Below are 25,492 nucleotides of genomic sequence, written 5' to 3' on the forward strand. Positions count from 1 at the left end.
AGAGACAGAGAGTTGAGAAAAGAAGAAGAGGAGAGGGTGTGTACACTGTATGTAATGGGTGCACTTTTAGGGTTGGATACCTGGTAGTGAAACAATATATTATACAATGAAAAATAAAATAACGCGATCTACTAATGACTCTTCATTTTCTAATATATTAACTATTTTTTTTATTAAAAGACATTCAAAATTATATAATTATATATTATATATAATATATTATATATAAAAGTTAAATAATATGGCCGGAGTCGGAGAATCCGCGTGGCAGAGGATACTTTCCCGGTCCCCGCCCAAAAAAGTCATCGGGGGGATTTTTACCTCCATCCCTGTCCCTATGGGGGAAAATCTACGACTACGGAGCTCCAAACAAATAATCCTCACGGGGATACCTGTTAACAAATACAAATTGACATCACTGCTCTTGAAGTGATATACTTTGATGTGTGTGGTCCTATCTTGGTGGATTGGATTGAAGGTAACAAATACAAATTGACATCACTGCTCTTGAAGTGATTGAGGTATTCACCAAGTTCAAGGCTATGGCGGAAACACAAAGTGTCCACAAGATCAAGACTTTAAGGATTGATGATGCTAGAGAATATGTGTCAAGAGACCTCGATTCATTATGTGAAAGAGAAGGGATTGTGCACGTGGTGGTGTCACCTTAACTCCACAAAAAATGATACTACTAAAAGGAAGAACATGACCATCATGAATATGGTAAAAAGTATGTTAAAAGATAAGCATTTACCAAATGAGTTATGGGGTAAAGTTGCGTCGACTGCAACATACATCTTAAACAGATGTCCAATGAAGAAGCTAGAAGGAATCACACCAAAAAAATGTTGTTCTGGTGTCAAGCCTAGCTTAAGTCATATGAAAGTGTTTAGATCCATAATACATAGACATGTGCTTGATTGAGAAGGAAACTTGATGACAAGTTGAGCTAGATGATCCTGATAGGATATCACTCGACTGGTGGATGCAAATTGTTCGATCCCTTAAACAAGCAAGTTGTGACCAGTAGAGATATGATCATAGATGAGCTGAAGAAGTGGGATTGGAATGACAATGTCAGAGTCAGTGAGAATTCTTCGTGATGAACCAACTAGTGAAGTTGATAGTGGAATTCGACTAGAAGGATGTGGAGTTAAAGCAGGCACAAGCAAACCTTAAACGACAAGAAATATGCATGCAAGGTTGCAGGAATGTGTGATCACATCGGATGATGTGGTAAATGATGAATGTGAGATGATACATTATGTTTTCTATGCATATATTGAGCATGTAACTGAGGCATGAAGGACTCGAAGTGGATGCAAGCCACGATAGAGGAGTTGAAGTCAATAGGAGTAAACAAAACCTGGTCACTAGTCGAATTACCACAAGGTAAAAAGGCAATTGATGTAAAGTGGGTTTACAAAGTGAAGCTAAATCCAAAAGGAGAAGTAACCAGACACAAAGCAATACTTGAAGCCAAAGAATTTCTTCAAAGAGAAGGAATCGACTTTGATGAAGTTTTTACACTAGTTGTTAGGATCAAAATAATCAGGTTGGTTGTTGGCCTAACAAACATGAAAAACTGGTATATTTGTCAAATGGATGTGAAATAGGAATTTCTGAATGACCCATTAGATGAAGAAGTTTATGTAACACAACCAATTGATTTTGTGAAGCAAGGCCAAGAATGCAATGTATACAAGTCTCATAAAGCCATGTATGGACTCAAACAAGCTCCAAGAGCTTGTAATAAGAAGATAAATGGCTTTCTAAGAGAGAAAGAGTTTATAAAGTGCACAACTGACTGAAGTATATGTTAGGAGAAACGGGAGTGAACTACTTATACTATGTCTATATGTTGATGACCTGTTGATAACAGATAGTTGCAAGAAGGAGACTGAAGATTTCAAAAGTGACATAAGCAAGGAATTCGAAATGTCTGACTTAGGAAACATTTCATATTTCCTCGGCATCGAATTCTACAATAGTAGTAAAGGATTGATATTGTACCAAAGAAGATATACAAGTGAGATACTCAAAATATTTGAGATGGAGGAATGCAATGCAACTTCGACACCATTAGACAATTATCATATTCTGAAGACTCTAGACGGCAATGGGAATAGTAATCTTCTCATATTCACTATTTCGATGACCGTCTCTCAATTCTATCATATACACTGTTCTTATTGTTCTTGATTATTTAATAATATTATAATTTATCCGATTATTTTAAAATCTATCACTATTCACATTTACCCCAATCACCAAAATCTTGTGAAAATTCACTTTAATTCTAGACAAAAATTCAAGAAACAACAATAACACCTTAACAGCTCATATGTTAGTCCAATTTTTTCCATCCAAAACTAACCTATCATCTGCAAACCGAAAAAGAAAAACCCTGAAATAAGACTCACGCTGGACATGAAAATTATCAAACAAACTGATATTAACATACACACCATTAAATTCAATCATTATGCGGTTATGAGAAGAAAAAATGGTAAAAAAAAAATGGAGTCACGTTATAGAAACATAAATAAAATAGAGTGACGTTATAGTAAAAATTAACCAAAAACATCCTTCGAAGGTAACAATTATATTGAGAGAAAAAGTTTATTCTTTCTTGTGTCCAGTTGTAGCTTCCATCATCATGAGAGTGTTGTAGGCCTTCATTTTCTTCCAAACAAAACTCACATACCCCATCTCACTAATATATATAGCATTGTCCTATAAACAAATCAAACAAATTTTCACTGTCCGTTTGCTTATTATCCTTATTGGATTCCTTATTATAGTAATTTGCAAATATAAATAGAATAAAATCCAAATTTCTTACTCAACACATGCATGAGATGGGGAAAGAACAAAGGTGTCTGTTTCATGTTCCTTTCAAGTTTGAGGGTGCAATAATGAATTTTGTGCCTGCATAGAAAGATATCAACAAAATAGGATATCTTCTCTGTCATAGGAGAAAGAATAAATGGCCTTATTATGAGTGGTCTCATTCCTTTCTCAACAAAATACCTTATCCACCCTCTTCCTTCTTGTCTTCATCTTCCTAACAAAACTACTAACATTTCTCTCATTGGATAATATATAGCTTGAACATGTAAGTATAAGCCGCGGTTTTATAGGGTTGACTTAAAGTCAACCATATTTTTTAATGGTATCTAGAGTCTCGTGTAAAATCTGTTGGATCATCTGCTATCAGTTTCTCCTATCGAGACACTCATCATTTATTTCCAAACTTCAGATGTCTAGTCCCGAACATGAGATGGGATGTTAAAGAGCCTCAAATCGGACAATATATAGTATGAACATGTATTTATAAGTATGAATAATTTTCATCCTACGAACCAGTTTTATAAAAATGAGTTAGGACCAACCATATATTTCATCATGATGTCACTTTGTTATAGTATTTTCTAAAATACATCATCAAATATCTCTCTCCATAGTGAAATATAATTGTAAAAATGTGAAAAAACTTTTTACACTGGTGCATGGTAATTAACTGATATAAATACGTAACTTTTTTTAACATACTTTATAGTGCAAACATGTCAAAGACAGATACTACAACACAACCTAGTTGTTCCACTACATTATTTGAGCTTCTAACAGAAATGAAGAACCAATCCTACATAGAGCAATCCAATTTCCAACCAAAATCACCATCAAATTTCACCTCAGAATGCTGGTTTGACGACGCGTGCATTCTAGACATGGATTACTTTGTGAAAACACTTTCTGGAATCAAAGCAAAAGGCGTTCGTGCCGATTTAATCGGTTCCATTATCACACACTATGCCTCCAAATGGCTACCTGACTTAGCTGAAAAGGGTCTAACACAATTTGAAGATACATCGTCGTCACCCGAGAGTATAACAGCTTTATGGATGAAGAAAAGGTTCTTTGTAGAAACCTTAGTTAATGTTCTACCACCAGAGAAAGATTCAATTCCATGTAACTTCTTACTCAGGCTATTAAGAACTGCTAACATGGTTGGTGTTGATGGAAGCTATAGACAAGAGCTTGAGAAGAGAATTTCATGGCAGTTAGATCAAGCTTGTCTGAAAGAACTTGTTATACCTTCTTTTAGTCACACTTGTGGAACACTTTTGGATTTTGAACTTGTGATTAGGCTTGTTAAGAGGTTTGTTAGTTTGGATAATGAAGGTGCTAAAAGTGGTGCTGCTTTGGTTAAAGTTGCTAAGTTGGTTGATTCTTATCTTGCTGAAGCTGCTGTGGATGCTAATTTGAGTTTGAATGAGTTTGTTACTCTTGCTGCTATTCTTCCAAATCATGCTAGAAATACTGATGATGGTTTGTATAGAGCCATTGATACTTACCTAAAAGTATGTTTTTTTATCTTCGAACTTTCAATTTATGTTGCAGTGTTTCATGTCCGTGCAGTATATAACACCCATACTCTTCAATCTAACGTGAAGCCTTTTTCAAAGGACAAAACCGTGAGAGGTTCAGACACTCAAAACGGACAATACCTGGTAGCCAAAGTGGCGTGCGGGCTTGAGATCGATCGGAATATACTAATTATGTTTTTTTTTTTGTAACAGGCACATCCAAGTGTGTCAAAGCAAGAAAGAAAAGGCCTATGCAGACTAATAGATTGCAGGAAACTAACACAAGAGGCATCACTTCATGCGGCGCAAAACGAACGGTTCCCGGTGAGAGCAGTAATTCAAGTCCTTCTTTCTGAACAAACAAAGTTCAACAGACACAACAACAGTCACAACATTGATTGGAGTGGGTCCATAATGAGTATAACCAGAAGTCCCACAAATGGATTTGGACTAGAAGCAGTTCCAACGGCAAGGTGTTTATCGAAGCGCGAAATGAATGCTCAACACGTCGAGATAAAGAAACTGAGGGAAGATGTTCATAGGCTGCAGAATCAGTGCAATGCAATGCAAATTCAGATGGAGAGAATGGTTGAGAAGAAGAAAGGGTTTTTTAAATGGAGTAAGAGGTTTGGTGTGAGTGGTTTTGTGAAAGGAGAGAGTGTTGTGGAAGGAAGAAGAGGATGTGGTGATGGTCAGGTTGAGTTTGGAGGACAGACACCTGCACCGGCTGCTAGTTCTGATATGAAAACTAGGTTGGTTAATGTCAAAGGTAGGACAACTCCTAATAGGTGGAGGAAATCTTTGTCTTGAAAATGATTACGGTTTTGAATTGCGGTTAGAGTTATGATTGAGTCGCGATACTTGATATTGCAGGAAATTGAGGACAAATGTGTGCGAGTGAGTGGAGTTACGAATTACGAGCGAAATCTCTATATTGCGATCAGGTTGCAGACGGTCATTTAAAAAGAGAAGGATGCATGGCATGATTGAATTAGTTTATAGTTTGTGTTTTATTATATTAAAGAAATTGATTAATGAAGTTAATGTAGTTAATAAGTTTGTTTGTTGATGTTAGTGTTGTGAGGAGTAAGATGCAAAAGTGTTGTATTTGGAATATGAATTATGAGAATGAATCCAAGAAATTCAATGGCTTATGTTGGAGTGAATCAAAGTTCACATGATATAGTATTATGATGGTAAATTCATCTTGTGACATATGTAAAAGCCAAGTTAAGAGATACACTACATAGAGAGGGGACCAGAATGAGAATCCCCTAATGGCATTGCACAAGGTGCAACTGCTGTGCAATGATGAGATATAGATTCATATTTATTGCCTCAGTTTCATCTTTTTCTTTTGGACAATAAATTTATGTAGCTTTATAACATCGATCAAGAGTCCGTACCAATACAATATTTTTTAAGGTGGTTCAAAAACTATTAACTTTGGTGCAAAAATAGATCTGCGTCGGTTATGAATACACCGAAACATGATCTGAAAGAACATAAGAGCCATGTTTTCTCAACTTCCAAGTACTCATAGTAGGAGTGTGGATATCTTTGGATCCAATCATAGTTACTTTGTTGAACAAGTCATAAATGTATTTGGTTTGTGTAAGCAGTAATAATTCACCAAGTTGACTATGCACTTCAACGCTAAGGAAATATCGAGAAACCCTAAGTTATTTGAGAGTAAACTTCAGATCAATCTTGTTAGTAAGGTCATGAATAAGTTTAGAGGAGGACCCTATGATTAGAATGACATTTACTAAACAGGTACATAAAGTGTAATATTGTTGTGATTATACATAAATATGGAATGATCACACCTTTCGAGGAAAAAGCAAATTGAATGAGAGATTAGTGAAATTTCTCAAACCATGCACGTTGAGCTTGCTTCAGGTCATAAATGACTTTGTTGAATTTGCAAACAAACTGTGAATTGGCTTTAGTAAAGGCTGGTGGTTGTTGCATGTAAACCATTCAGGACTGGTCATAGCATGTTTAAACATGGTAGGTTCAGTGTGAACCATGTAGACATTCGATTTAGACTTGCCTGTTTTACATCTACTTGACATAGGATGAACATTAATGCGCAAGAAAGAAATTGAAGATATAATTGATCAAAGGGTGAGTGAGAGGATACAAGAAGCATTAGAAAATGAGCGGGAGAAGTTGATTGAGGAGGAGCAGAAGAGAGTGACTCAAGAGAAACCTGAGATGGTGCATTACGAGGAGCGGGAAAGGTTGATCCAAGAGGTGCAGGAGAGGTTGATCCAAGAGGAGCGGGAGAGGGTGCATCAGGAGGAACGAGAGAGGTTGACTGAGGAGGAGCGGGAGAAGTTAACCGAGGATATGCGGGAGAAGTATACTTGGGATATGATTGAGGTCAGCATGAGTATGGTTTAAAAAAGTGTGTTGTGTGTTATTATTGTTTGTGTATTTAAATTTATGCATTGCGTTGTTGTTGCTTTTATGATGCAACAATTAAAACTGATGGGTGTACCCATCCATCCAAATTTAAATCAGTCAGACATAGTTGAAAAAATTGTTTTTGATGGTGCAAGCACGAAAGATAGTTAATCTTCCCCACGACATGATATTGACAACACAATTGTGAAGGATATGTTTATCATTTATCTTAGTTTAGTTTTGATGAGGACAAAAGGTTATCAAAGAAGATAAATAATAAAAGTGGAATTTCAAAGGATTATTAATGATGAAGATATCCAAGTGAAGAACCAAGTAAATAATCATGATTAAAGGTACATTACAATTCACATTATATCACATTGAATGCTTAGAAATATGTATCAAATTTTATTTATAATCTTCCTAAACATATTGCATTCAAATGCATAAAGTCATTCATTAAAAAGTCAATTGTATGTCAATTGTTGATGGTATTCGAATATCATATATGCTATCCGATTACCAGTTGAATTTTTTTACAGATTTTTCACTTTTAAAAGACTAGTATTCGAATACTATATATGGTATCAGAATATCAACTTTCAAATTTGGAATTTTTAAAGGTTTTTGAAGTGGTATTTGATTACCACATTTTGGTATTCGAATACCAACCTGAAGCAATGCATATTTTCATGTTCAAAATGTTTCTAACACATTGCAATGTTTCATGGAATGTTTTTCAAACTTTTACATCTTTTCATAACAATGCTTCATGAATTGTTTTTAAACTTGTGCATCGTTTCAAAACAATGGTTCATGGTGTATGGAAGATGTACACTTCAAAAATTCAGATTTAACTCTTTTATAAATCTTTTCATATATTTAAACATTTTTTTCTAAGTGTTCAAAAATCTTTGTCATGAAACTTTGTGCATAACTTTTAAATCATTCAAAAGTTTCATATCATATTTTGAGCACTCAATGTACATTAGTTTGAATTGTAATTTTGAGAAAGATAAAAATAAATTTTTATACTTTGAATCAAGTCAAAAATCAACTTTATTCAATATCACTTAAAGTGTTTGTGTTGTAACTTAATCACCAAGTTTGTGGTGATAAGTTTGTTAAAAAAGATTCTTTGGATTGGTGTAATTCAAAGTCCCCCGTACTATTTGGTGTTTTGAGAAAAAGTTTCTTTGATTTGGGGAGATTCAAATTCCACCATAGAGTTGGTGTTTATATTAGAAGATTGTAAGAGAGATCTTGGTGTGAGGCTTGTACATAGATCTAACCTAGTGGAAAATTATTCAAGGTGTGAAGGGACTAGATGTACCATTGATTGATAAGAGAAAATAGGATAAATCTCTTATATATTTTATATTTATGCTATTTATTTATTTTTTGCATTTTTTGTTCTAAGTTTATTATCGTATTTTCAAAAAAATAAAAACAAAGAACATCTGTAAAATAATAATTAAAAAAAAAACTAATTCACCACACGCTTTATGGTTACTATAGAAATATGTCTTTATATTTCATATTTTGCTTGATAATACATAAGATAATATAGTACATAGGGCTGAGAGGGAAGAGCTAATTTAGCCTAGAAATTAGGGGAATAATCATTTCTATAAATGATAAAAATTAAATGTGATAAAGATAAAACAAACAACTAATTAATTTACATAAAGTTATATGAGTTGTTATGATATGTACAAAACATAATCTGTACAACAGATTCATTATTGATCTTCAAACACTCCCTCTTAATCTGGGTGGTAGATATCTATCATACCCAAATTTGATCTGATATTCTCATATATGTTCCTCGGAAGGGCTTTGGTAAGAATGTCTGCTATCTACTGGTGTGATGGAACATGATCGATACTTATAATTTCCAGGTCAATTTTCTCCTTAATGAAATGTCTATCAATTTCCACGTGATCTGTTCTATCATGCTAGACTGGATTTTTCGCAATGCTTATAACAGCCTTACTGTCACACTATGCTTTGTACTCTAAACTACGGAGTTCTAATTTTCTTGTTACAGGAATGAGGATACGTAGGCACAAGGGTTCGAATCCTTGGCGATCACACTAGTTTAAAACTTATTTTTTTCTCTATTAACCAATAGCAAGTAGGTTTCAGATAACAACATCCATACGCACGAAGAACAAGCATGGTGGTTCCCGTTGAGTACAACGAATGAGAGGTGTGCTAATACTTTCCCCTTACATAATCGACTCTCAAATTCGCTCTTGGTTGTGAAGACCATTATTTTGGGGTTTTATCTCTATTTTCCCTTTTCTTTAGAATAAATAAAATCCGGTGGCGACTCTGTAGTTTTCGCGGTGCGACAATGGGGCATGGTATCATGTTTAGTAGTAAACAGGGTGATCCTTCGATTGTAGTATGTTGATTCAGACTATGCTGATGATATGACATCTTGAATATGTTATGTTTTTACTTTAGCAAGAGTATGAACCTATTTGTTGGAAATTATCAGTTCAATCTATAGTTGCCACGTCGACAACTGAAATTGAATACAAGGTGGCAAGCGAAGTTGTTAAAGAGGCCTTTATGACTTACAAGATTGGTGAGAGAATTTGGTGTTGAGCAAAGTGGAGTTCAGTTGCATTCAGATACTTAGAGTGTCTTTTATTTGACAAACAATCAGGTGTAACATGTCAAGACCAAACATATAGATGTGACGTTTCACAAGATCAGAGAGTTACTTGCATCTCGATAGATATTACATGAAAAGGTTCATACTTCAGATAATGCACTTGATATGTTGACCAAGCAAATCATCAGTGACAAGTTCAGACATTGCTTGAACTTGTTATATGTTTCATAGTGTTAAGCCGAAGGTGTACCTTCCAAATTGGCAGAATGTGATCCTCTTGTAGAAAATCTTCATAGGAGTTTGATATTTGTCAAGGTGAATATTTTCGAGTATGACGCGTATTATGAAGATTATTATGGGTATTGTTGATTATGACTCATATTATGAATATTATTATGGGAATTGTTTAGTATGACTCATATTGTAGAAATTATTATAGGTATGTGTAACTGAGGATATGGGGGCTTCAAAAGTATTATTGTAAATTGAGCCTTAGTATTATTATATATTTTGCTTGTAACAGTATAACCCTAACTCATTAGAGAGAAATAAATAGAATTATAATTTCTCTATAGTCGCAGAGATATTATTATTGATCGAACTGCATTAGCAAAGATTGATCGTATTCATTGTCTTTACATTCGTTTCTCTTTAATATATATATATATATATATATATATATATATATATATATATATATATATATATATATATATATATATTAAATTTGAAGCATGAGATTATATCACGACACATTGCTTATATTTCTACTTCATAAATCATTCCATAGTTTTCTTTGAAAGCATAAAAAATATCACTTAAAATAACTATTTTTAATCTAAAAATAGTTATAGTCCAAAATATATTAGCCTAATAATTATTTAATAACTTAGATAAATATATTTTTTTAATAAATTTATAGAACAATGTTTATATTTGTCTTGAGATAATTATTAACTTTATTATATTTTTTTAATATTGTATCTTTAAAATAATTTTATTTTTTTTCAATCTTAAAATATTAAATAGCATGGTACTTTTCATCATTCCATTTATAGTATTTGGTGGTTGATTTTAATGTTTGATTTTAATATCACATTTGCAAAAAAATTAAAAAGATATAATAGATATATGAATACTTGAATATTGTGTAAGAACAAAAATTGTTCTACAACAGATTCCTTGATTTTGATGATAACAAAGGATGAAACCAAAAATGGCACCCTAACGAAAAGTTTCTAAGTGTGCAGGGTTCTAAAGAAAGAAGGAAGAAATCTGATGATGTCATCAGATACAGAACCAGATCAGATACAAATTATCAGAAGATAAGAAGCATCTGAAGTAGAAACACGTTCAAGAAAGTCTAACTCTGAGCAAAACAGCAAAGTATCAGAAGCATCTGAACAAGAAGTAAGCTCTAGAAGTTCTGACTCTGATCAACGCTATCTCTAAACTCCAGAACTTATCAGCGCTATCTGAAGAATCCATCAGAATCCAAAAGAGATCAACATCAGAAGCAAGACTCCAAGATTCTCAGATACACGAAGACTCTGATCATGGAATTGCTAATTATGAAAGAGTAACGTTAAAGTCAAGTAAAGGTTTGCAAATGGTTTTCCTAATACAGAAAGAGACGTTAATCTCCAATTTCAATAAAGAAGATACTATATGTGGTAAGTAGTCATTTCAAGGAGAGAAAGTTATCCTGCAGAAGCTATTTAAGTGATGGCGTAAATTCATTTTAATATCCACCAGTTTCAACTACTACCTCACTGATCTATATAAAGGACTGCAAATCAACATTCAGCAAAAAAAACACATACAAGGAAAAATTATACTGAAACATCAACGCTCAAGAAAACACTCTTGCTCTCTAAATCTTCACGAAGCTTTTGCTTATAACGTGAATCACTTTGTTCTTACTATTGTAATACTTGCTTATCTTAGAAGCACTCTAGATTACATAAATCTTTTATCTATTGTTTGTTTATTTCCTCAAGTGACTCCGTGTAGTCTGTATACTTGAGAGGACTAAGAGATCTTTCTCTTAGACGTTGTTTGTAATCTTTCAAGATTAGTGGATTAAGTCCTTGTTGAAGGCGAAATCACCTCGGCCGGGTGGACTGGAGTAGCTTTGTGTTATAAGCGAACCAGTATAAAATCATTGTGTGGTTTTCATTTTGAAAAAGCGCTTATTTTTCCAAACAATTCAAACCCCCCCTTTCTTGTTTTTCTCACCTTCAATTGGTATCAGAGCTCCGGCTCTGTTATTGATTTTCTAATCAAACACTTAACAGTGTAGAGAGATCCAGAAAGAGAAAAACTATGGCCCACACAAATGAAAAGGATAGTTACAATGCTAAGCCTCCTGTCTTTGATGGAGAGAAATTCGATTACTGGAAAGATAGAATTGAAAGTTTCTTTCTAGGCTATGATACTGATCTCTGGGACATTGTCACAGATGGATACAAACCTCCTGTCACAGAGGATGGAGCTGAAGTTCCCAGAAGTAAGATGTCAGATGATCAGAAACGAGTTTTCAAGAATCATCACAAGGCCAGAACCATACTCCTAAATGTTATATCTTACAACGAGTATGAAAAGATCACCAACAGAGAAACAGCCAAAGACATACTTGACTCTCTAAGGATGACTCATGAAGGAAACTCTCAAGTCAAAGAGACAAAGGCTCTGGCGCTTATCCAGAAATATGAAGCCTTCAAAATGGAAGATGATGAAGCCATAGAGGCAATGTTCTCTAGATTCCAAACTCTAATTGCAGGTCTCAAGGTTCTAGACAAAGGATACACAACTGCAGACCATGTCAAAAAGATAGTCAGAAGTCTGCCAAAGAAATGGAGACCCATGGTTACTGCTCTGAAGCTGTCAAAGGATCTAAACAATATAAGTCTTGAAGAACTTGTCAGTTCCCTCAGAAGCCATGAGATAGAACTAGAGGAAGATGAGCCTCAGAAAAGGAACAAGTCCGTAGCATTAAAGTCCAGATATGAAAGACGCAAACCTGACAGAACCAAAGCTCTCCAGGCAGAAACTGAAGATACTGATGACTCTGAACCAGAAGATTCTGATGATGAAGAAGAATTGTCCCTCCTGACCAGAAGAGTTAAACAACTCTGGAAAAAGAGGAACAACAACTTCAGAAGATCAAGACCCAGAGGGGATCGATCAGAATCAACCTCAAAAGGTAAAACTAACAAAGATATTACTTGTTATGAATGTAAAGAAACAGGTCACTACAGGAATGAATGCCCCAAGCTAAAGAAAGACAATCCTAGAAAAGAAAGTTTCAAGAAAAATACCTTCAGAACAAAGAAAGGATTAATGGCTACCTGGGATAATAGTGAATCTGGGTCATCAGAATCTGACTCTGATGAAAAGGCCAACGTGGCACTTATGGCTACCACATCCAGGAGCAGCTCAGATGAAGAATCTGAAGAGGTATTCTCTGAACTCTCTCGATCTGATCTAGAATCATGCTTGTCAGAAACTCTTAGCTCATATCAGAAATTAAAACAAAAGCTTAAAAACATAAAAGGCTGTCTTAAAGCAAAATTTGAAGAATGTGGCAAGCTTGAGATGACAATTCTAGCACGAGAAGATACAATCAGATTGTTAACATTAGAAAGAGATGGAGCAAAAAGAAAAAGCTTAGAATTAGAAGAAGCGTTATCTCAAACTCCACAAACTTCAAATGCAATAATTTATAAATACGAAGAAGCCTTTCAAGAATTTCTGAAAAATGGAATAGGTAGGAGTATTATGGCATCCATGATTTATGGAGTCAGTCAGAACAATAAAAAGGGAATTGGGTATGATCCTAAGGAAGTTAAAACTTCTTCTAGTGACCAACTTAAATCTCCATTTTCATATCACTATACACACACACAAGAACAAAATGTTAAATGTCTGATATCTGTTCATAAAGAGCAATGGGTATGGCATAGACGCTTGGGCCACATTAGCATGAGGAAACTTTCTCAGCTAAACAAACTTGAGTTAGTCAGAGGCCTACCTAAACTGAAGTTTTCTTCAGATGCTCTGTGTGAAGCATGTCAGAAAGGAAAAATTTCTAAAACATCTTTTAAAAAGAAAAATGTTGTTTCTACCTCTAAGCCTCTGGAACTTCTCCACATTGACTTATTTGGTTCTGTGAAAACAGCATCAGTCAATGGAAAGAAGTATGGACTAGTCATTGTTGATGATTACAGTCGCTGGACATGGGTGAAATTCCTAAAGCACAAGAGTGAGTCTCACTCTGTATTCACTAGTTTCTGCTCCAAAGTGAAAAAAGAATTTGACTCTAAAATTATTAGAGTTAGAAGTGATCATGGTGGAGAATTTGAAAACAAAGATTTTGAAGAATTATTTGACTCTAATGGAATATCCCATGATTTCTCCTGCCCTAGAACTCCACAACAAAATGGAGTTGTAGAGAGGAAGAATAGGACACTCCAAGAGATGGCTAGAACCATGATCAATGAAACTAATGTGGCAAAGCATTTTTGAGCAGAAGCTGTAAATACAACGTGTTACATTCAGAATAGAATCTCTATAAGACCCATTCTGGAAAAGACTCCCTATGAACTGTGTAAAGGAAGAAAACCAAACATTTCATATTTTCATCCTTTTGGATGTTCTTGCTTTATTTTAAACACTAAAGAACATCTGAACAAGTTTGATTCCAAAGCACAGAAAGGTATTATGTTAGGATACTCAAAACGCTCTAAAGGCTACAGAGTATACAACACAGAAACCAAAATTGTGGAAGAATCAATTCATGTCAGATTTGATGATAAGCTTGACCCTGAAAAGTCAAAGCTAGTTGAAGATTTTGCAGATTTAGAAATCACCCTTGCAGGTTCTGATAAAGCTCCAGAAGCAACTGTCACTCAGAACTCTGAAGAAATTAAAACCCCAAAAATCCCAAAGAAAGTTAAAAGTAGTATCAACGTATCTGAAGATTTGATTCTGGGAAACAAGGACGAACCTGTCAGAACCAGATCTACCTTCAGAACCTCTGAAGATACTCCTCTGGGACTAGTGTCTCTGATTGAGCCTATGTCCTGTGATGAAGCACTTCAAGATAACGACTGGGTTTCAGCCATGCAAGAAGAATTAGATCAATTCACAAAGAATGATGTCTGGGATCTTGTTCCAAAGCCCAGAGGCACTCACGTTATTGGAACCAGATGGGTATTCAGAAACAAGCTGAATGAGAAAGGAGAAGTCGTCAGAAACAAAGCTCGACTGGTAGCTCAAGGTTATAGTCAACAAGAAGGTATTGATTATAATGAAACTTTTGCTCCAGTCGCAAGGTTAGAATCTATTCGTCTTCTTGTATCTTTTGCTATTAACCATTCTATTAAATTATATCAAATGGATGTCAAGAGTGCATTCCTTAATGGTTATATATCAGAAGAAGTGTATGTCAACCAACCTCCAGGTTTTGAAAATCCAAACTTTCCAGAACATGTTTTTAAACTTAAAAAATCTTTATATGGACTTAAACAAGCTCCCAGAGCTTGGTATGAACGTTTAAGCAATTTTCTTCTGGAACACAATTTTATCAGAGGGAAAGTTGACTCCACACTTTTCTGTAAGAACCTTAACAATGATCTCATGATATGCCAGATATACGTTGATGACATTATTTTTGGTTCAGTTAACGCCTCTGTTTGTCAAGAATTCTCTAAGTTAATGCAGGCAGAATTTGAAATGAGTCTAATGCAAGAACTAAAGTTCTTTCTGGGAATTCAAATTAACCAAACTTCAGAAGTTACATATGTTCATCAAAGCAAATATATTAAAGATGTTCTGAAGAAATTTGACATGGCTAACTGCAACTCTGCAAAAACTCCAATGCATCTAACATGCATTCTTGAAAAAGAAGAAGTAAGCTCAAAGGTTTGTCAGAAGCTCTATCGAGGTATGATAGGCTCTCTTCTCTATCTGACTGCTACTCGTCCTGATATTCTCTTTAGTGTCTGTCTCTGTGCCAAATTCCAATCAGATCCTAGAGAATCTCATTTAACAGCAGTTAAGAGAATTCTTAAGTATCTGAAAAGAACTCCTAACCTGGGCCTGATGTATAAGAAAACATCAGAGTATAGACTTTCTGGTTACTGTGATGCAGATTATGCAGGAGATAGACTAGAACGAAAAAGCACATCTGGAAATTGCCAGCTTCTGGGAAACAATCTAATCTCCTGGGCTAGCAAAAGACAGTCAACTATCGCTCTATCAACTGCAGAAGCAGAATATATCTCAGCATCACTGTGCAAAACTCAGATGCTCTGGATGAAGCATCAGTTAAAAGATCTGCAAATTTTTGAGAGTAACATTCCTATATTCTGTGATAATACTGCTGTCATTTGTCTAAGTAAGAATCCCATTCTACATTCCAGAGCTAAACACATTGAAATAAAACATCATTTTATTAGAGACTATGTTCAGAAAGGGATAGTAACATTGAAGTTCATTGATACAGATCATCAATGGGCAGATATCTTTACTAAGCCTCTAGCTGAAGATAGATTTCTTTTTATCTTAGAAAATCTGAACATTCAAAATTGTCCAGAATGAAGTGTGGCTCTGAAAATGTAAAATGAGACTCTGGCATAAACAAATGTGTTTCTACCTCTGACTCAGATACTTCTACCAAGTTAAGAAGATATCTGAGTTAGAAATCTCCAGGAACCAATCCTTTGGTATTCCTGAAGATCAGATATATCAACACGTGGAGCACTTAGCGTCTAACCCTAGAACTTCTAGACAGCTGTCCAGAAGAAGATCAAAGGTGAAACGTTTGAGATCTCCTCGAGCAGTGTGCGTACTGTTGGGATTAGACATTCATTAATTAGCCTTAATCATTTCTCCCCCAAGCGTGCTTACTTGAGCTTTGTGCTAACGCAATATTGTGTGTCATTTTGCATGTGTTTTAACTTAGGGTATTTAAACACTTTTCTCACTTTTCACACACTTATCACTCTCACTCACTCTCAAACCCTCTCTAAAACCCTAAACCTCTCTGAAGCATTTCTGCAAACTCTTCATCTTCTTCTTCAACTATGGATGCTCAACAACAAGAAGTTTTTAACTTTTCTTAACAAATGGAATCAAGCTCAACTGCTCAAACTTCAAGCATTCCAACTCCAACTGTTACAGGAGTCTCCATCACCCCAGTTTACAAAGAACCCCATATCCTTGATCGTTTACCTCACATCAACCTAGCAACTCCCTTTGAGGGATTGGATGTGTTATGTGAAACACTGGTGGACTTTGACAACTTGAGAAGAAATGGAGTTGATCTTACTGAAGAACTTCGTCAACAAGGTTGGGGAAACTACTTCCAAAGGCTCTATGGCCCTGTTTACCCACTTCTCATCAAGGAGTTCTGGAGATTTGCAGATGCTGATGACCATTTCATCGTCTCCTATGTTTTGGGGGTAAAGATAGTAATTACTGAAGAGTCAATTGCTTCTTTGTTGAACATGGAGAAAGATGGAGGAAAAAGGATTTACAACATCAACCCAAGATCAAGGCGCGTTGCTGAAGTAATCAATCCAACCATCTTCAAACCCAACACTGAAGGAAATCCTTCAAAGAACAAAGAGATGCATCAGAACCTCAGAGTGTGGCTCAAGATCATTCTGGGAACTATTCACCACCGCCCAGCATCTAACTCCTCTGATTACATCAATGCAGATCAGAAGTGCATTCTGTATTGCATTCACAAGGGTGTGAAGATCTGTCTTCCTGCACTACTCTTCAGATATCTAAGAGACTCTGTCAGGGAGACCAGAAACAACATGAAGCCCAGATCCTACATCCCTCTGGGAAGATTGTTATCTGATGTTTTCATCGAGAATGGGCTGGTAGATCATCTGGAGAAGGCCAAGCTGATGCAAGATCTGGCAATAGATATTGGGAAGCCTCTGAACGCCAGAAATCTCAAGAGTATGGGAATAATAAAGAAGATTCAAGTCAGACCCACGCTGGACACATCCTGGGATTCCTTGAAAGATCAGAGGAAGCTGCCTCATGGTCTTGCTAGGTTCTACAAGAATGAACCCAGAGATGCGGTTGCTATCTATCTTAATCGTCTGCTGGATGAAGGTGTTGACATCTCTGACTTCAGCCTCGACGATTGTCTAGATTCAGAAGAAGACTTCGTCAGATACAAGAGAGGTCTCTCTGAGAAGAAGATAACATCACAGGCAAAGAAGGCAAGACTTGGAGAATCTTCTGGAAGCAGATCTCCAGCTCCTCTGCAAATTTCTACTGGTACGTCTGTTCCTCCTATTTCCTCTGAACCTCTGATGGTTTCCTCTACTCCTTCCTCTAACCCTCTCCCAACACCACCCATTTATACAACCTCTGAAATCCCACCTTCTACAACCAGAACCTCACAACCTTCACCAATTTTAAATATCGCCCATACATTCATACCTCCTTCTGAACCTGAACAAATGAACCAAAGCACTTCCTCTTCATCATCTTCAGAACCAGAATCACCCCCATACCTTCAAATCTCCTCTGACCAAGAATACTCTGACCCTGACTCTCCAACCTTAGCCCAAATTCAGGCTCAAAACCTTGCTTCACAACAACCAACACAAACACAATCTGAAGCAACTTCACCTCCACCAGAATAAACAACCAACATTACTTCTGAAGACCAACCCTCTGAAACTCAACCCTCTGACCTCCACACCTCTGATATCATCCCTCCTGAACCTGAAGCTGAAACTGAACCATTAGACTTAAACCCTCTTTACGCTTCACCCCAAAGATCTGAACCTCAACCTGAAGCAGAATCTGAACCTCTCACATTAAATCTCAGCCCTCCAACATCTCCACCTCATACCTCTGAACCTGACCTTTCTATACCTACCCTTGAGGAAGCCATCATGCTGGTCGCATGGGCTTCAGTACAAAAGGTCAAGTCTCTGACCACTAACTCTGAAGTCAGTGATGATCCTGACTCTGTAAGGACACACTGGAACAGAGTCATTGGCTGGATGACCTCTGAGGCTTTTAGACTGAAGAACATCTCTGAACAAGTCAGAAATGGCTACATCAGAGATGCTGAGGCAAGACTTCAGGAAAGACTTGCAAGAGAAGCTGAAGCCAGAAGGCTGGAAGAAGAGAGATTAGAAAGAGAAGCTGAAGAAGAGGCTAGAAGGCTGGAGGAAGAAAGAGCAAGAGAAGCTGAAGTTCTAAGGATAAAGGAAGCTGAAGCACAAGCTGCTGCTGAAGCTGAAGCGCTGGCTGCTGCTGAAGCACAGCAGGCTCTGACTCAGGGGGAGTCTTCTTCTTCTGTTATCCCTATGGTTCTCCAGACGCTGAAAGAACTTAAGCAAGATCAGAATGAACTCCGTGCCAGAATGGATAAGCAAGACACTGTCAACGACAACATTCAGAACATGCTGGCTATGTTGCTTCAGAGAATGCCTCCGCCTCCGAACCCCTAGGCACTTAGGATTTATTTTGTTTGCCTGTTGTTTTGTTTGCTTTCTCTGATTCTGATGTTTTCCTGTTCTTGTTGCCTTTGTGCTTTTATCTGAATACAATGTTTTTTTCTTGAATTCCTTATTTTTTGCTATGTCTTTTTGATTCTGACAAAAAGGGGGAGAAGTCATTAATAACTCTGATGAAAATATTGTCTAAATACCTTAAGCATTCTGCAACATATTTTTTCTTAAAAATAAATTTATCTAACCTGGACTTAAGAAATTGCAGAAGGTATCAAGAAACCTCTTTACTTAGAAGCTCTGGTAAGAACTTCTGAACTCCCTAGCACTATCTCAGGGGGAGCTCTTATCTATCTGATCTGATATTATTCATGTTTCATCTGCTAATTAAGATTGTTTTGTCATCATCAAAAAGGGGGAGATTGTAAGAACAAAAATTGTTCTACAACAGATTCCTTGATTTTGATGATAACAAAGGATGAAACCAAAAATGGCACCCTAACGAAAAGTTTCTAAGTGTGCAGGGTTCTAAAGAAAGAAGGAAGAAATCTGATGATGTCATCAGATACAGAACCAGATCAGATACAAATTATCAGAAGATAAGAAGCATCTGAAGTAGAAACACGTTCAAGAAAGTCTAACTCTGAGCAAAACAGCAAAGTATCAGAAGCATTTGAACAAGAAGTAAGCTCTAGAAGTTCTGACTCTGATCAACGCTATCTCTAAACTCCAGAACTTATCAGCGCTATCTGAAGAATCCATCAGAATCCAAAAGAGATCAACATCAGAAGCAAGACTCCAAGATTCTCAGATACACGAAGACTCTGATCATGGAATTGCTAATTATGAAAGAGTAACGTTAAAGTCAAGTAAAGGTTTGCAAATGGTTTTCCTAATACAGAAAGAGACGTTAATCTCCAATTTCAATAAAGAAGATACTATATGTGGTAAGTAGTCATTTCAAGGAGAGAAAGTTATCCTGCAGAAGCTATTTAAGTGATGGCGTAAATTCATTTTAATATCCACCAGTTTCAACTACTACCTCACTGATCTATATAAAGGACTGCAAATCAACATTCAGCAAAAAAAACACATACAAGGAAAAATTATACTGAAACATCAACGCTCAAGAAAACACTCTTGCTCTCTAAATCTTCACGAAGCTTTTGCTTATAACGTGAATCACTTTGTTCTTACTATTGTAATACTTGCTTATCTTAGAAGCACACTAGATTACATAAATCTTTTATCTATTGTTTGTTTATTTCCTCAAGTGACTCTGTGTAGTCTGTATACTTGAGAGGACTAAGAGATCTTTCTCTTAGACGTTGTTTGTAATCTTTCAAGATTAGTGGATTAAGTCCTTGTTGAAGGCGAAATCACCTCGGCCGGGTGGACTGGAGTAGCTTTGTGTTATAAGCGAACCAGTATAAAATCATTGTGTGGTTTTCATTTTGAAAAAGCGCTTATTTTTCCAAACAATTCAAACCCCCCCTTTCTTGTTTTTCTCACCTTCATATTGATGATTTACTTGGGATTCAACTCATTAAAATAATTTACCCTTATTTTTTAAAAGTATTTTTAAGAAAATAAATTTCATATTCATTTTTTAACAAAATATTCTAACATCATAAAAGTTACATCAACTAATTATCTCGAATTTCAAAAATATATTATAATAGATGTGGAAATTCAAACACCATTAACTAAATTTTCCTTTTTCTGAAATTATAACAGTAAAAATACCACTTAAAATAAATATTTTTAATCTAATCGTAGATCTTACACAATTTCAAAGATAAATCATTTTTAGTTAATTTTAAAATATAATTAAATATGTCACAACGTTTTAGCGTGTCTGTATACTTTACTATTTTATTTTTTATATAATACTAGATTAGAAACTAAAGACAAATAACAAGATTCTTGATTTCTCACTTATGAGAATATATAATTTTTTTCAAAGAGAACTATATTTTACTCTTTTTTTTTAATAATAATCATAGAGAGTATAATAAAAATATTGAAAATAATATCTAAAAAAAGAACACTCATATTTTAATTTATATCAATAATAAAATCAGTTAAATTTTTACAATCTCATTAATTAAGTTAAAATAACTATTTAAAAAAATTAAGTCTAAAATTTAACAAAATAAATATAAATTGTATAAAACTAATAAAATTTTATTTGATAATAATTGCAAATAAATTTTTAATTTTATTTAACACTAAGTATAAATACACATTTTTAACTTAAAATTGAATATCTAAATCAAAGTTAACTACTAAAAAGACATGAAAACCAAAACAATTATTTATTAAGTTTGATACATATTATTTTCATAAAATTTATAGACCTTATTTTTATTTTTATTGCAATTATTTTTTAATTATAAATATTAAAGAAAAGAAATTTTATAATATATTTTCAATATAATGTCTTTAAATAATTTTAGATAATTTTAATTCTACATTCTTATGTTGGACAAATAAATTAAAGACAAACAATAAGATTATGTATTTTTCACATATAAAAGAATCGAGTTTATAATTTATTCTTTTGTTTATAATAATGATTATAGTAAATAAAAGACCAAATTTATAGGCTCAGTTTTGATCTATAACAGAAAAGTAGTCTCAATATGTTGTTAAAATAACACAGCTCGTGTTGGTGGGTGGGGTGTTGTTGAACACCTATCATGTCTTCCATGCTTTTCAACAAAAAGGCAAAAGCAACAAACTGAGACTAGTCAACCATGATGACACATAACATTTATTTATTTACAGAAACTATAAGTTCTCAAGCATACAACAAGATAAAGGGAAGTACTGCTGAATTCTAGTGGCAACAAGAGGTATTTCACATAGCATTTACAAGTTTACAAGGATGCTTGGCTATGAAACCTCATGTCAATTAACAAACTCTACATGATTTAGGAGCTTTCACAAGTCTCCAAAGTCACACTTTGGCTGCGCCTCTTCCTCTCGCTCACCTGAAAAGAAGAAGAAAAATCGATCATTTAAGATATGAACATCAGACACAATACCAACACAGACACGATAATAATTCAAGAAAATGGAAGTAATTGAATGTAATCATGTCTTGATGTCAAATATCAAAACCACCTTCAATCTAAGGTGTTGGTACTACATAGATTATTAAGCAAAAAACAAGTTTGAAGTTATACCTGAGTCCATGAAGGGGGCAAGGATGCACCACGCGCAGGCTTAGGGGGCAAGGATGCGTCGCGTGCAGGCTTCCTTAATTGTTTAATCTGTTGAAGACGGGATGCTATCTCATCCAAAAGCTTCAACTGACCTTTTTCGTTTTCGCCTTTGTCTGTAAACAAAGTCAATTTCTCTTTTTCATGCTTCACTGTCCTCAACCTTTCTCCAAGAACTTCAATCTCATTGTCAATCCTTAACTTTTCATTATGAACCAAATACGGAGAATCACTTTCAGTGTCGAAAGGCATAGATTTGCATTTTGAGTCAGCATCTGAACAACTTGCGTGTTCAAGACGTGTATTCATCGGTTTGTCTGAAAGAGTAGTACTACATGAAGAGCTGCTTGAATTTTCAATTTCCTTTTCCTTATGTTCGATGTTGTCATCAATAACATGGACGTCAAGAACATCGGACTCGGTATCATCGAAAGAGCTATGCAGATCATCGCACGCTTGATCCTTGTGTCTACTGTTCTTCTCCAGCTCTTGTCCATGTTCCGTATCGGTAAAATCTCTCTTAACATTTGATACGGCACTTTCTGTCTGCGGTGGATCATCATATATTTCAAACGAAAGTGGTGACTGTTGTTTCCATTCATTAAGCCGTACATCCGCCGACTTAGATTTCGACTCACAATTTCCTGTCAAACACATTTGCCTATACCTTTCGAGTTCCTTTTCCAGAAAGAGATTCTCCTTTTCCCTTCTTATCAGAATCTCTTGCATAATACTCATCTCTTCTTCATCATAAGCAACTCTTTCTTCAATTAACCTATCGTATTGTCTCATCTCCATTTCCATCAAAGCTTTCTCCTCTTGCAGACGCAATATCATAGCCATGGCTTCATCCGCAGCAGTAGCAGCTGCAGCTCTCTCCTTCTCTAACTCTAGATAAAGAGCAGCGTAAGCAGCTTTCTCTTCTTCAAGCGCGTTTTCATACATCTTGATACGGCTGTCTTCATTTCCAACAACATGAATATTATCTCTTGTAGTAGCACTCGAGTAGTGCTCCAAAGTCGATGAATATATTCCCTGTCCCGGACTTTCAATTATTGATGTATTGAATTCATAACTGTGACATGTTTTTTCGTCCAAATCATGGCTCGTCCGGTCATAGTCATCGCCTAAATAACACGATGGAAAAATTAAGGAAGTTAAATTTATACGGGAACTACCGAGCTAGTATACTATAGCATATATACGAAGACGGCAAATTCATATGATGGACAATACAAGAATTTAATCAAAATCATCGAAAGAAAGAACGATAACTATGTTGAAGATTTCTCACTTACAATGCAAACTACCTTCTTTGCCTGACGCAGAATTTGAGCTCTGACTGGATCTATCTTTAATCATACCGCTGCTTCCATCACAAGGCGTGGAAGTGAATGTAACATCAGACTGGAAACTATGACGACGAATAACCGAATCGATTTTTCCACAATCATAACCACTCCTCTTCCTACGCCGAAACCCTGACCTACGTTTCAAACTCAAAACCCCCTTTCCTTTAACATCATACCCAATTTCTCGCAAACGTGGACTCGAACTCAAACTCTCATCTTCTAATTCAACAATCCTATTATCATTATTACCACATGTTTTCTCATCAACATTAACAACCATTTTGTTCTCATTGATATTGTTTAAAGAATGATCTTTCTTCACCCAAACCAAATCAAATGGAAACCTCTTCAACGCCATTACTTGAATGGAACATATCTTCCTTAAAGGCCATTCAAACAATAACATATGAAAACAAAGATAGCTATTTCTATAACCTAAAATCCCTTTGCAAGGACAAGGAAGATAAAATCCAAAAAACCTAAGAAATTTGGCAACAAAGAAAGCAAAAGTGGATCCACATAGTAATACATAAGCTACAAAAAGGTCAATAAAGGATCCAATTATTCCTCCTAAACTCCATGAATCAGTTTCCTCTAAAGCCATTTTCATAAGCTCAACCTGCATACTCTAAAGTCTCAACAATGAATTAAAGAGAAAGAACAAAAAAAGACACAAGACCCAACAAGAAAAAACTAATCTTTTTAGTTCCAAACATGTTATTATCACAAAATCATGAATACCAAAAAGGAAAAATCAAATATTTAGATCAAAGTAAGTAATAGAACAAGTTGTAGAAGAAAAAGAAAATACAACAAAAAGTGAATACCATGGTTTGTTGAAGGAAAGGGGTGAGATGAAAAACCCAGAAAGAAAAGATATTAACAAGACACGAAGAGTAACAGTGATGATGATGGAAATGAAATGATTGTGTATATAGACGAATATTCAGATTCACATCATGACATGTGTTATTAAAGCTATATCCCCCCTCACAACACACTCATCATTTTTATATATATATATATATATATATATATATATATATATATATATATATATATATATATATATATATTAAATTTATGTTATAACTATACACTTATTATAGAAAATGGTATTCACTTTTGGAATAATGGTTAGAGAGAAAATAATAGTGACTTTATTTATATTTGAGATCCAAAAAATTTGATGAATTTTATATATAAATAAATTTAAGAAAAGTATATTATTAATTTATTAAATTTAATGTATTTTTGACATTTTATCTTTTCTCATTCACAAAATTGGTTGTTTTATTTTAAATTTAACTTTTCTCTCACTCACATAATTACATTTTTAATGTATTCATTTTTAACTATTTGTCACTTATACATGTCATCATATAAAATTTTGTGAAAAATATTTAAATTTAAAAATATATTTATTAATATAAAATAGATAATGCTAACTTGTAACATATAAGATGAAAAATCTATTTATAAAGTATTTGTATTGAAAAAAATAATTTAAAAAATAATTTTATATTTTTATTAAAATTAATATACAATTTTCAATAAGATATTATTTTATTTAATTCTTAACTTATATCTTAGAGCACAAGATAACATTACCATATAAAAATATAATAGAAATAAAAATTGTTTTAAGTTTAAAATAGAAAGTAGTTTAGTGAATCAAAAAATATGTTTTAATCTAAAAGTCCATGCAAGTTTTAATCTAAAAGTTGTGAAAATGTTTTAATCCAAAAGTCCATGCAAATCAATTAATTAATTTCTACACTTATATTAGTTAGAAAAAACATATTGCCACCAAGAACATTTTTTTTTATAAATTTTAGGTTAAATATGTTTTTTGTCATTTTAAATAATTTAAAATCTAATTTTAATTTCTATGAATTTTTTTTATAAAAAATGATTTTTTAGATTTTCTGTCGTTTATTTGATTTAACAAAAACTGGCGTGACATGTTACGTGTTAGTATTATGTCACGTTAGTTAAAGTCAATATT

General features: G+C 34.5%; 2 protein-coding genes across 4 annotated transcripts; one reads left to right on the forward strand and one right to left on the reverse strand.

Annotated features, from left to right (window-relative positions):
• The first annotated feature begins 3,541 nt into the window (after nucleotides 1-3,541).
• LOC127107628 (root phototropism protein 3) lies at nucleotides 3,542-5,527 on the forward strand. 2 transcript variants are annotated; one of them, XM_051044925.1, is made up of 3 exons: nucleotides 3,542-4,367; nucleotides 4,587-5,142; nucleotides 5,247-5,527. In XM_051044925.1, exons 1-3 carry the CDS (start codon nucleotides 3,570-3,572, stop codon nucleotides 5,252-5,254), a joined length of 1,362 nt encoding a protein of 453 aa, XP_050900882.1. In that variant the 5' UTR covers nucleotides 3,542-3,569; the 3' UTR covers nucleotides 5,255-5,527. The 2 variants fall into 2 exon arrangements, with proteins under 2 accessions (XP_050900882.1, XP_050900881.1); XM_051044924.1 differs by having other exon boundaries at nucleotides 4,587-5,527.
• A 16,141-nt stretch (nucleotides 5,528-21,668) lies between these two features.
• LOC127107629 (myosin-binding protein 3) lies at nucleotides 21,669-24,479 on the reverse strand. 2 transcript variants are annotated; one of them, XM_051044928.1, is made up of 3 exons: nucleotides 23,443-24,479; nucleotides 22,097-23,259; nucleotides 21,669-21,901 (listed from the first exon to the last, which is right to left on the reverse strand). In XM_051044928.1, exons 1-3 carry the CDS (start codon nucleotides 24,107-24,109, stop codon nucleotides 21,842-21,844), a joined length of 1,890 nt encoding a protein of 629 aa, XP_050900885.1. In that variant the 5' UTR covers nucleotides 24,110-24,479; the 3' UTR covers nucleotides 21,669-21,841. The 2 variants fall into 2 exon arrangements, with proteins under 2 accessions (XP_050900885.1, XP_050900883.1); XM_051044926.1 differs by having other exon boundaries at nucleotides 23,431-24,479.
• Between the last annotated feature and the right edge of the window lie 1,013 nt (nucleotides 24,480-25,492).

This window comes from Lathyrus oleraceus, chromosome 7, assembly GCF_024323335.1.
Source record: "Lathyrus oleraceus cultivar Zhongwan6 chromosome 7, CAAS_Psat_ZW6_1.0, whole genome shotgun sequence".
In the NCBI taxonomy this organism is placed as follows: domain Eukaryota; kingdom Viridiplantae; phylum Streptophyta; class Magnoliopsida; order Fabales; family Fabaceae; genus Lathyrus; species Lathyrus oleraceus.

What these genes read in the sequence shown, in the direction of transcription:
- LOC127107628 (XM_051044924.1), top strand. Translation starts at nt 3,570, where the DNA reads ATGTCAAAGACAGATACTACAACACAACCTAGTTGTTCCACTACATTA. An exon ending in CCATTGATACTTACCTAAAA is followed by an intron (nt 4,368 to 4,586) that starts GTATGTTTTTTT and finishes TTTTTGTAACAG; the next exon opens with GCACATCCAAGTGTGTCAAA.
- LOC127107629 (XM_051044926.1), bottom strand. Translation starts at nt 24,109, where the DNA reads ATGCAGGTTGAGCTTATGAAAATGGCTTTAGAGGAAACTGATTCATGG. An exon ending in CAAAGAAGGTAGTTTGCATT is followed by an intron (nt 23,260 to 23,430) that starts GTAAGTGAGAAA and finishes CGTGTTATTTAG; the next exon opens with GCGATGACTATGACCGGACG. An exon ending in TGCCCCCTTCATGGACTCAG is followed by an intron (nt 21,902 to 22,096) that starts GTATAACTTCAA and finishes TCTTCTTTTCAG; the next exon opens with GTGAGCGAGAGGAAGAGGCG.